Source organism: Bufo bufo, chromosome 2 (assembly GCF_905171765.1).
Source record: "Bufo bufo chromosome 2, aBufBuf1.1, whole genome shotgun sequence".
NCBI classification, from domain to species: Eukaryota; Metazoa; Chordata; class Amphibia; order Anura; family Bufonidae; genus Bufo; species Bufo bufo.
Window position 1 is genome coordinate 637,459,717 of NC_053390.1, and position 12,002 is coordinate 637,471,718.

The 12,002-nt window shown below is 44.1% G+C and overlaps 1 protein-coding gene across 2 annotated transcripts in view; it reads left to right on the forward strand.

The window, feature by feature from the left end:
- Window positions 1-12,002, forward strand: part of IL15 (interleukin 15) — a 128,456-nt gene that overhangs the window by 62,717 nt on the left and 53,737 nt on the right. For both annotated transcript variants that reach the window (XM_040418487.1, XM_040418488.1), the window contains exons 3-4: window positions 1,952-2,018; window positions 11,323-11,358. In XM_040418487.1, the coding sequence (XP_040274421.1) occupies window positions 1,952-2,018; window positions 11,323-11,358 (103 nt within the window). The remainder of the gene's footprint in view (window positions 1-1,951; window positions 2,019-11,322; window positions 11,359-12,002) is intronic.

Genomic DNA, 12,002 nt, shown 5'->3' on the forward strand with positions numbered 1-12,002 from the left:
CATGATAACAGGTTTTTTTAAACAAAAAAAATCATCTTTTAGTGTCTCCATAGTCTGAGAGCCATAGTTTTTTTTATTTTTTGGGCGATTGTCTTAGGTAGGGGCTCATTTTTTGCGGGATGAGGTGACTGTTAGATTGGTATTATTTTGGGGGGCATACGCCTTTTTGATCGCTTGGTGTTGCACTTTTAGTGATGTAAGGTGACAAAAAATTATTTTTAGCACCGTTTTTAGTTTATTTTTTTGACGGTGTTCATCTGAGGGGTTAGGTCATGTGATATTTTTATAGAGCCGGTCGATATGGACACAGTGATACCTAACATGTCTACTTTCCTTTTATCCCTATTTTTGGGACTTCAACTTTTGGGGGTCTGATCCCCTTCACAATGCATTACAATACTTCTGTATTGGGGGTTGAGGGGGAATGTCAGGCTGCAGCTGCGATCTCCTCAGCAATTACGAGTGTACATCTGAGGATTTATAACACATACTTTTGATCTCCTCAGCACTGTCATAGTAATTACAAAACTGAGGAGATCTGAGTTGAAATAGGCGTCTTTAGCTGTGATTGGTCAGTCTGGATTGACTGACCAATCACAGCGATCGACAGACGACGACAGCTGTCACTGTCTCTTTCGTAGGTGTTGTGAGCAATCAGCTGTCTGTGACAGCTGTTGTCACTGTCCTGTCACTGTGTGTTTACTCACAGTGACAGTTTAACTGCAGGATGAGAATGCTCGTCCTAGTGCCTGAAGTACCTGCAAGTTAGGACGAGCATTCTCGTCCAAGGTCCTGAAGGTGTTAAACCCTATGGCAGCTGTGGAAAATTACCAGCTTCTCATTCAAAGTCCCAAAAGTCTCTCAGTATTAATTAACCCTTTCCACAGAGCCATGCAAACACAGTGCAAATGAAAAGGATATAACAACGTACGTATAAAATTTAATTATACAGTATTAAACAGTGCAAGTTAACCCTCTCAAGTGAAATAAAGTAAGAAGTTTATAACATTGGCACTCCACATGTTAAATGCCATTTGCTGAAGTGAGACAACCCCTTTAATAGGGTATCTGGTGGATCCTGCTAGGCCTTGGGGTTCTGTCTTGTAAGGCTTCCATTTGTGTGTCAGAGCAAGGGACCCATCAGAGGATCCTCTGGTACTCTGGTGGGCCAATCTGACCTTGCTTTTTAGGGCATAAGAAAATATATTCTTAGTTTAAAAGTACGAGAAGTCCCATAGTCAAACATTATAAAAATCTAGAGGTGGGGGAAGAAAACATGAAGGAAAAAATAGTTTTCTGATTTCTTGTTTATAAAATTATATGGATCTGATCCCCATGAAAAACATGTGCTAGCCACTATATGCACTCCCAATAATGTATGTACTTTGGTGGCTAATATGATTTTTTTTTATGGGTGCTTCAAACAAGTCAAGGACTTCAGCCGTAAGGGAGCATCCAGGATAACGCCGCCTCCCGTGTTTTGGAGTGCCCCTTGCTTTTCTGATGCTGGTCTTTTTTTCACTAAAATTACTTGAAGTAAGATGAAATGTGAATAAAACTCCATTAACATTTTCTTTTTATATTTTAAATTGCCTCTAAATTTTGCAAGTAAATAAAATGTTTAAAAACCTTTCAAACCTGCAAAGGAGGGTTTTGCACATCTCTCAAGGAGATTTGTTACAGAGGGACATTTCAAGTTTGTCCGTAATAGAATCTTTTCGGTTTGGTCCACTCACTTCTTTCATCAGTCATCAATAATGCAGTTTACATCACCTCTTCCAAAATCGTAAACTATGGTCCCGAAGTGTGAACATTTGCCGGGGATCATTGTAAATTCTTCTAATTTCTTTCAGCTCTTCATCACAGTAGATGGGAGCTTATATAAAAATGTAGCCCAGGAAAATTTAAGATGGAGGAACATTTTACATTTCTCTTTACTTTTCACTTTCAGCTTTGAGAGTAAGAGGGACAAAGAAAGAGGGACGCTGATAAGGAAAGAGCTGGACATGCTTAAAAAAGCAAGTATCAAAGTTGCCTTTTGTGTTTGTGTATTTTCTCTTAAAGTGACACTCCAGTTCAAGGAAAACAATTCCTATTAACTGGGGAATGAACAGAACCCCTACGTGGTGCCCTAATTTTTTTATCTTTTTAGCTGCAGATCCATGACTTCCCCGACTTCTCTTCTGCCATGCAAGATGGCTGCACCGCTTCTCAGACTGCTTGATGAACACTCTCTACTGCCCTCGGATTGGCCAGCTCTCCTCACATGAACATTGCCTATCCAAGACCTGTCCTGGACAAGTAGGAAGTGTTTTGGGCCAACAATGCATAGTGTGCATCAGACAGTTTGAGAATTGGTGCGGGCATATTTCCGAGAATTAGCAGATCTGCAGCGGATAAGATGAAAGGGAGGACCCAAGGTAAGTGTTCTGTTCATTGCCCAGTTTATGTGACTTTTGGTTCGTGAACCAGATGATTGCTTTCTTGTCGCATGCATTGCTGTTATTAACCCATTATTCGGAAAATGCTAGTACAAAATGCAGCCCCGTAAATGACATTACAGAGAAGATCCAAGCTTAAAGGGTCCAGTGCAGAGATAAAGCACATTAGGGAACGCCCCTAGTTATCATTGAGACATAGGGAGGCAGTGTTGTCAGAAGTGGTTGTGTACTGTTTAGCAATTTAGCAATTAAACTGGTTACTGTATATATGGTCCCACTGAACCTATAGCCAGACACACGCAACTATAGTACCCAGATGTATTTGTCTGGTATTTGGCTGCCATTGAAAAACAGTATGCTGTGCAGCATGCTCCACTTTTATCATTGTGTTTGTGCCATAAATTGTGTACAGTTTAAGACATTGGACCTGGAGTAATGGCATACACAGAATTATAAATGATCACGCCAACCAAAAAACATATGAGAAGAAAAAATGTAGTGAAAAATAAAAATCCACACTTAAAAGCCTATTAAAAAGGAGTCACATGACTGAAAAAACAGACTCCAGTCAACAGTCATATAAATATATAGTCCACAGATAATGGAAAACATGATGAATAATGAAATAATGAATGGCACATTAATCACTGCTATGAAGTAAAGTGCAAAGTACAGAATTATCTCTTATGTACAAAACGTGGACAAGACCTACAACTGGTGCACACGTCAGCTTAGACCTAATGTGCTGCCAATCTCAGAAGGGTTCTATGAGCAGATTCATACAGCTCATAGTAAAAGCAAAAGCCCTTAAATGATGTATGTACAGTGGGATGCGAAAGTTTGGGCAACCTTGTTAATAGTCATGATTTTCCTATATAAATCGTTGGTTGTTACGATAAAAAATGTCAGTTAAATATATCATATAGGAGACACACACAGTGATATTTGAGAAGTGAAATGAAGTTTATTGGATTTACAGAAAGTGTGCTATAATTGTTTAAACAAAATTAGGCAGGTTCATAAATTTGGGCACCACAAAAAAGAAATTAAATCAATATTTAGTAGATCATCCTTTTGCAGAAATTACAGCCTCTAAACGCTTCCTGTAGATTCCAATGAAAGTCTGGATTCTGGTTGAAGGTATTTTGGACCATTCCTCTTTACAAAACATCTTTAGTTCATTCAGGTTTGATGGCTTCCGAGCATGGACAGCTCTCTTTAAGTCACACCACAGATTTTCAATTATATTCAGGTCTGGGGACTGAGATGGCCATTCCAGAACGTTGTACTTGTTCCTCTGCATAAATGCCTTAGTGGATTTTGAGCAGTGTTTAGGGTCATTTTCTTGTTGAAAGATCCAGCCCCGGCGCAGCTTCAGCTTTGCACTGATTCCTGGACATTGGTCTCCAGAATCTGCTGATACTGAGTGGAATCCATGCGTCCCTCAACTTTGACAAGATTCCCAGTCCCTGCATTGGCCACACAGCCCCACAGCATGATGGAACCACTACCATATTTTACTGTAGGTAGCAGGTGCTTTTCTTGGAATGCTGTGTTCTTTTTCCTCCTGTAATGACCGGCGTCACGCACAGGGAGGGAAAAGGGAAAGCCCTGCCCAAGGGAGAGGGAAAGGTGGTGACCCCTGACTCACCTTGCGGCTGGCACCTGACTGCCCTGACGTCCCTAGACGGGTTCCTCACCCGTGCGGCGATCACGTGCCTAAACCCTGGCTTTCCCTAAAATGAGCCCTAGATAGTGAACGGGCCGGTGGGATCGCTAGTCCGCACCACTGATACTAAGAGGGAAACACCAGGGAGAGGACAGACAATACAGACAAACACATACACCCAGGTGGGTGACCACAGCAGACCACAAAGGTCCAACAGGGATCCGGAGGGTAGCGTTCTGGACCAACAACCAGAGAACGCAGCAACACAGCTCCAGAGGGTCAGAATAGATGTCTAGGCAGGAATCTCTATATCTGGCAACCAGAGAAGTGTGAGAGGGGAATATAAGGAGGTTGGGAGTGCTGGACAAGGAACAGCTGAGGAGAAGGAGCTACGGATCCCTGAGTGAGCCAAAAGGGTTGCAAAGCAAACCCAGAAAGCTACCATAAGGAAACAGCCCTATCTTACATAGAGCGCGCAGCCAACCGCTGCGGCTTCCTGACCCCGGGTATAACGGAGTCAGGCGTGGTTCTTGACACCCTCGTGACAGTACCCCCCTCTCTACGAGGGGCCTCAGGACCAGGTCTCTTAGGATGAGAGGCATGAAAAACCCAAACTAGCCTGTCGGCGTTTACCTCAGACGCAGGAACCCACATTCTTTCCTCAGGACCATAACCTCTCCAATGCACCAGATATTGAAGAGAGCGGTGGACCCGACGAGAATCAACAATTTTGGATATCTGAAATTCTAGATTACCATCCACAACAACAGGAGGGGGTGGCAGCGGTGACGGTTCTAGAGGTGGAAAATATTTTTTGAGTAACGACTTATGAAAGACATTATGGATTTTAAAAGTCTGAGGTAACTCCAGGCGAAAAGCCACGGGGTTGATGATGGCTACAATTTTGTAAGGACCAATAAACCTAGGACCCAGTTTCCAAGAGGGAACCTTCAATTTAATATTCCTAGTAGACAACCACACATAGTCATTCACTCCTAGGTCCGGACCTGGCGACCGTCTCTTATCAGCCATGCATTTGTATTTACCTCCCATATTTTTCAAGTTAGCTTGTACCTTCTGCCATACCGATGACGAAAGAGATGACGAAAACCGTTCCTCTTCGGGAACCCCAGAAGACCCCCCCTCTTTGAAAGTACAGAATTGGGGATGAAAACCATATGCACCAAGAAATGGTGACTTGCCAGTGGATTCCTGACGACGATTATTTATGGCAAACTCAGCTAACGGTAAATATGATGACCACAACTCTTGGTTTTCAGACACAAAACATCTTAGATATGTCTCCAGGTTTTGGTTGGTACGCTCAGTCTGTCCATTCGACTGAGGATGGAAAGCTGAGGAAAAGGACAAGTGTACCCCCAAACGGGAACAAAAAGCTTTCAAAAATTTAGAAATAAACTGGGTACCCCGATCCGAAACAACATCGGAGGGGACCCCGTGAAGCTTCACGATTTCACTGACGAATACCTGAGCAAGAGTCTTAGCATTAGGTAGTGCGGGTAACGCAATGAAGTGTACCATTTTGCTAAACCTGTCCACTACTACCAAAAGACAAAGGTAAGTCAGTGATAAAATCCATTGACAGATGTGTCCATGGTCTATTGGGAATGACGAGTGGTAATAGAGACTCTGCAGGACGTGTATCTGAAACTTTTGCGCGCGCACAGGTAGAACAAGAAGACACAAAATCCAATACATCCTGACGCAACCTTGGCCACCAAAAACGACGAGACAATAGCTCCAAGGTTGCTTTACTTCCCGGGTGCCCAGCAAGTGCCGAATTATGATGTTCCTTTAATAATTCGAAACGCAGGTTCAACGGTACAAACAATTTCTCTGAGGGGCAAGAGACCGGGGCGTCCCCCTGGGCCTCTAACACCTTCCCCTCCAGAACAGAGTGTACCGCAGAAACAACCACTCCGCTTTGAAGAATGGGCACCGGATCACTCACATTACCCCCTCCAGGGAAACAACGAGAGAGTGCATCAGCCTTGGTATTCTTTGCCCCAGGACGATAGGTAATCACAAAGTTAAACCTGGTAAAAAATAGCGACCACCTAGCTTGTTTAGGGGTGAGACGCTTAGCTGATTTGAGGTACAGAAGATTTTTGTGGTCCGTAAATCACAGTGACGGGGTGGACTGCCCCCTCTAAAAAGTGACGCCATTCTTCAAACGCTAGTTTAATAGCTAATAGTTCCCTATTGCCAATATCGTAGTTCTTTTCTGCTGCAGATAGTTTTTTAGAAAAGAAAGCACAAGGACGCCATTTACCAGGAGACGGACCCTGAGACAGCACCGCCCCCACTCCCACCTCTGACGCATCGACTTCAACAATAAAAGGCTGAGAGACATCAGGTTGGACTAGTACAGGTGCTGAGGTAAACCTCTCTTTTAGAGAGGAAAAAGCATTTAGCGGCGTCAGACCATTTAGAAAAATCAGTCCCCTTCCTAGTCATGTCAGTAAGGGGTTTTACAATAAGTGAATAATTTTTAATGAATTTCCTATAGAAATTCGCGAAGCCCAAGAACCGTTGCAGTGCTTTGAGGTTCTCAGGAAGATCCCAATCTAAAATTGCCTGGACCTTCCTAGGATCCATACGGAAACCTGAAGCAGATAAAAAAATAACCTCAAAATCCGAAATAAATGTAGGTAGGGTAGTTATGGAGGCGACTAAGCAATTGCTATTTAAGCAATTTTCTCTGCACTGCTCACTCCACTCCAATATCTCCCTGGCCTGCCAATCCACCACTGGATTGTGCGCTACCAACCAGGGAAGACCCAGCACTACCGGAGTGGGAAGCCCCTCCAGAACATAACATGAAAGCATCTCGTTATGGTGGTCCCCTACCCGAAGGTGTAAATTATGAACAATGTGGGTGAGGTTTCTCTGAGACAGAGGAGCAGAATCAATAGCGAATATGGGAATAGGTCTCTGTAGCGTACAGAGAGACAAACCCATAGTGCGGGCAAAATGGGCATCTATCAAATTTACCCCTGCTCCACTGTCTAGAAAGAAAGAAATAGTCTCCGTCTTATCACCAAAAAAAATAACCGCTGGCAACACAAATTGCGATGTACGTATGGAGGAAACGTATACTTCCCGGCTGACATCCTCCACACAGCCTGGGGTTAGTAGTTTTCCGACGGTCTTTTGTTTCTGAGGAAAGAAGGACAGACATTAATGAAATGACCCCTCTCCCCACAAAAAAAACAAACCCCACGCCTACGGCGAGCCTCAGGAGGACGGACCTGACGAGTAGTTCCTCCTAGCTGCATAGGCTCGTCTAAGTCCGTACCGACTAACTGCTGCTTGGGAGGGGTTACCAATTGCTCCGGTTTTTTCAACCTGTCCCTAAGGCGTCTATCTATTCGGATAGAAAGGGACATAACCGCATCAAGGGAAAAGGGGGTCTCATATAATGCAAGCGCATCCTTAACCCTTTCGGATAACCCAGAGCAGAACTGACTCCTGAGAGCCGAGTCGTTCCATTGGGTATCTGTAGCCCACCTACGGAAGTCAGAGCAATACTCCTCTACCGGCCGCTCTCCTTGTAGGAGTCTCCGTAATCTTGATTCAGCCAGTGCGACTCTGTCAGGGTCGTCATATATGAGACCCAAGGCCCCGAAAAACTCATCCACTGACCGAAGAGCCTGGGAATCAGTAGGTAAAGAGAACGCCCAGGACTGCGGGTCCCCCTGCAGCAGGGAAATAACAATCCCCACCCGCTGTTCTTCATTACCAGAGGAGTAAGGGCGCAGTTTAAAATATAATTTACAGGCCTCACGGAATGTCAAAAACTTGTCCCTTCCCCCAGAAAATCTGTCAGGGAGAGGGACCTTGGGTTCCGCAACAACCTGGTTACCAGTAGCAACCGCTGGGCTTCCGGTCAGTTGTAATTGCTGCTGTTGCTGGAGGACCGACGCCTTCAATCCTGCCACCTCTAAAGACAGGCCATGAAATTGTTTGGACAGAGCAGCAATTTGATCCATACTGGATTCTAAGTAGGTAAAAAAAAATTATTATTTTTTTTTTTTACCTACACAAAATAAGGGCCAGATATAATGTAATGACTGGCGTCACACACAGGGAGGGAAAAGGGAAAGCCCTGCCCAAGGGAGAGGGAAAGGTGGTGACCCCTGACTCACCTTGCGGCTGGCACCTGACTGCCCTGACGTCCCTAGACGGGTTCCTCACCCGTGCGGCGATCACGTGCCTAAACCCTGGCTTTCCCTAAAATGAGCCCTAGATAGTGAACGGGCCGGTGGGATCGCTAGTCCGCACCACTGACACTAAGAGGGAAACACCAGGGAGAGGACAGACAATACAGACAAACACATACACCCAGGTGGGTGACCACAGCAGACCACAAAGGTCCAACAGGGATCCGGAGGGTAGCATTCTGGACCAACAACCAGAGAACGCAGCAACACAGCTCCAGAGGGTCAGAATAGATGTCCAGGCAGGAAGCTCTATATCTGGCAACCAGAGAAGTGTGAGAGGGGAATATAAGGAGGTTGGGAGTGCTGGACAAGGAACAGCTGAGGAGAAGGAGCTACGGATCCCTGAGTGAGCCAAAAGGGTTGCAAAGCAAACCCAGAAAGCTACCATAAGGAAACAGCCCTATCTTACATAGAGCGCGCAGCCAACCGCTGCGACTTCCTGACCCCGGGTATAACGGAGTCAGGCGTGGTTCTTGACACCTTCGTGACACCTCCATGCATAACGCCCCTTGTTATGGCCAAATAACTCAATTTTAGTTTCATCAGTCCACAGCACCTTATTCCAAAATTAAGCTGGCTTGTCCAAATGTGCTTTAGCCCACCTCAAGCGGCACTTCTTGTGCTGTGGGCGGAGAAAAGGCTTCCTCTGTATCACTCGCGCATACAGCATCTCCTTGTGTAAAGTGCGCCGAATGGTTGAACGATGCACAGTGACTCCATCTGCAGCAAGATGATGTTGTAGGTCTTTGGTGCTGGTCTGTGGGTTGACTCTGACTGTTCTCACCATTCGTCGCCTCTGTCTATCCGAGATTTTTCTTGGTCTGCCACTTCGAGCCTTAACTTGAACTGAGCCTGTGGTCTTCCATTTCCTCAATATGTTCCTAACTGTGGAAACAGACAGCTGAAATCTCTGAGACAGCTTTCTGTATCCTTCCCCTAAACCATGATGGTGAACAATCTTTGTCTTCAGGTCATTTGAGAGTTGTTTTGAGACCCCCATGTTGCTACTATTCAGAGAAAATTAAAAGAGGAGGAAAACTTACAATTGAACCCCTTAAATACTCTTTCTCATAATTGGATTCACCTGTCTATGTAGGTCAGGGGTCACTGAGCTTACCAAGCCAATTTGAGTTCCAATAATTAGTTCTAAAGGTTTTGGAATCAATAAAATGACAACAGTGCCCAAATTTATGCACCTGCCTAATTTTGTTTAAAGGGCTTCTGTCACCCCACTAAACATTTTTTTATTATTTTTTGGTTACTTATAATCCCTATGCTGCGATTTATGCATACATACTGTAATTAATCATTTTGGTTCAGCATATTATGCTAAAAACGTACTTTTAAAATATGCAAATTACCTGTCTACCAGCAAGTAGGGCAGCTACTTGCTGGTAGCAGCCGCATCCTCCTATCCTAAAGACGCCCCCTCCGCATGTTGATTGACAGGGCCAGCGGACGGGATCTTTCTCTGCTGGCCCTGTTTGCATTCAAAATCTGGCGCCTGCGCCGTGCCTGTCTTCAGTCGGCGCAGGCGCACTGAGAGGCGGACGCTCGCTCGGCCGCTCCATCCTCAATGCGCCTGCGCCGATGATGTCACATCTACACCCGGCGCAGGTGCATTGAGGAAGGAGCGGCCGAGCGAGCGTCCTCCTCTCAGTGCGCCTGCGCCGACTGAAGACAGGTACGGCGCAGGCGCCAGATTTTGAATGCAAACAGGGCCAGCAGAGAAAGATCCCGTCCGCTGGCCCTGTCATTCAACATGCGGAGGGGGCGTCTTTAGGATAGGAGGATGCGGCTTCTACCAGCAAGTAGCCGCCTTACTTGCTGGTAGCAAGGTAATTTGCATATTTTAAAAGTACATTTTTAACATAATCTGCTGAACCAAAATGATTAATTACAGTATGTATGCATAAATCGCAGTATAGGGATTATAAGTAACCAAAAAACAACAAAAACTGTTTAATGGGGTGACAGAAGCCCTTTAAACAATTATAGCACACTTTCTGTAAATCCAATAAACTTCATTTCACTTCTCAAATATCACTGTGTGTGTCTCCTATATGATATATTTAACTGACATTTTTTATCGTAACAACCAACGATTTATACAGGAAAATCGTGACGATTATCAAGGTTGCCCAAACTTTCGCATCCCACTGTACATCAGGAGTGCAATAGTAGTTCAAATTTTAACTGCGTTGCTACGGTACGTCCGTGTTAGATGATATTTTAGTCATTCATTTAAAGGGGTTATTCCATGACTAATGTAAAAAATAAATAAATCAGGCATCATATAGTACATGGCAATCTATTTCTAACAAAGCAAAAACCAGTCATGTACATGGATCCAGAGATCTCCCCATTCATTACTCCAATTGCTCTGCTAGATTCTCTTCAGACAGGCAGTGCAGGGGATGTGTCCTTTCTTCTGCAGCTCTCTCTCACAATTTTTAACAGAAGATAATTCTGGTGGCAGTTGAAGGATGGAACTAAGCATGTGCGTCCACCTCAGCTTATGTTAGTGAGGTGGACAGAGAAATAAGGAGAAGAACAAACAGCAGGTGGTGCTGTGCAGATAGATTTTATTGAGTAACTCATTGACTATACTAAACTTTTAATTTTAATTAGCTTCAATTACAAAAGGATTCAGATCCAGGTGCTGGTTTGAAAAATGTAGAATATTTTTTCTCTTTTTACTTTTTATTGAACTTTTAACATAGATAACCGGGTTCTGCAAATATTGATTCCAGATGTATACAGCGGTCAACAAATGCAAAGTTATCAAAAGAAAAATGTTGAATATTTTCCATTGGCCAACCCCTTTAACTTAATGGATTATGCAGACAGCATGTACAAAGATGTATGCATGATGTGTGCTCTGTGTAATATGTTTTTTTTTTTTTTTAAACATTTACATTTTTGAATAAAAATTATAAACTCACATAAATTTTTCTTTATTTGTTAGAAATTGGAAAGCAGCAAGAACTGGAAAAGTAAATATGTAAGTAAGTCTGGTTCACAGTACTTATGTGATTGGACTTTTTTTGGGAAGTATTTTAGTGCAGGGAGTCTGTAATAAACTTTAAGTGGGTTTTCCGCAACTTAAAGGGGTTGTTCGGTCATTGACAAATTTAAAACATGGAAGTCCTTACCGCTTTCGATAATGGGTAGATTGAATTTGGTCAAAATGGTTTTACTTCCGAAGGGTCTTTATCTCCTGTCACACGCATGCGCCCCGGTCTCTAAAACCTTCTTTGACAGATTGCACAAGATAACAGCGGCTTTTGTCTGGGGGGGAGCTAGGAGGAAGCTTTCCTTGAACGTCCTACAGAGGTCCAAGCTTCACGGTGGAGTGGCCCTGCCTGACTTTTTTCTGTATTACTTAGCTAGTCAGCTGAAATACATAGCGGCATGGGTGGGGCAGGGGGAACTGCCGGGACCGGAATACTGGCTGAGGGAGTATCTTAACCTTTCCACTTTGTGGCCTGTGTTGGAAACCCCCAATCAGGTGCTTGGTAGGCTTCTCCCTGCCCATAGGTTAGCCAACCAGGTCTGGAGGGCGGCCAAACTTAACTCATACAAGGATTTGCCAGATACTGCTCCTCTTTGGGATAATCCTATGTTTCCACATTTGGTGAATTTGGA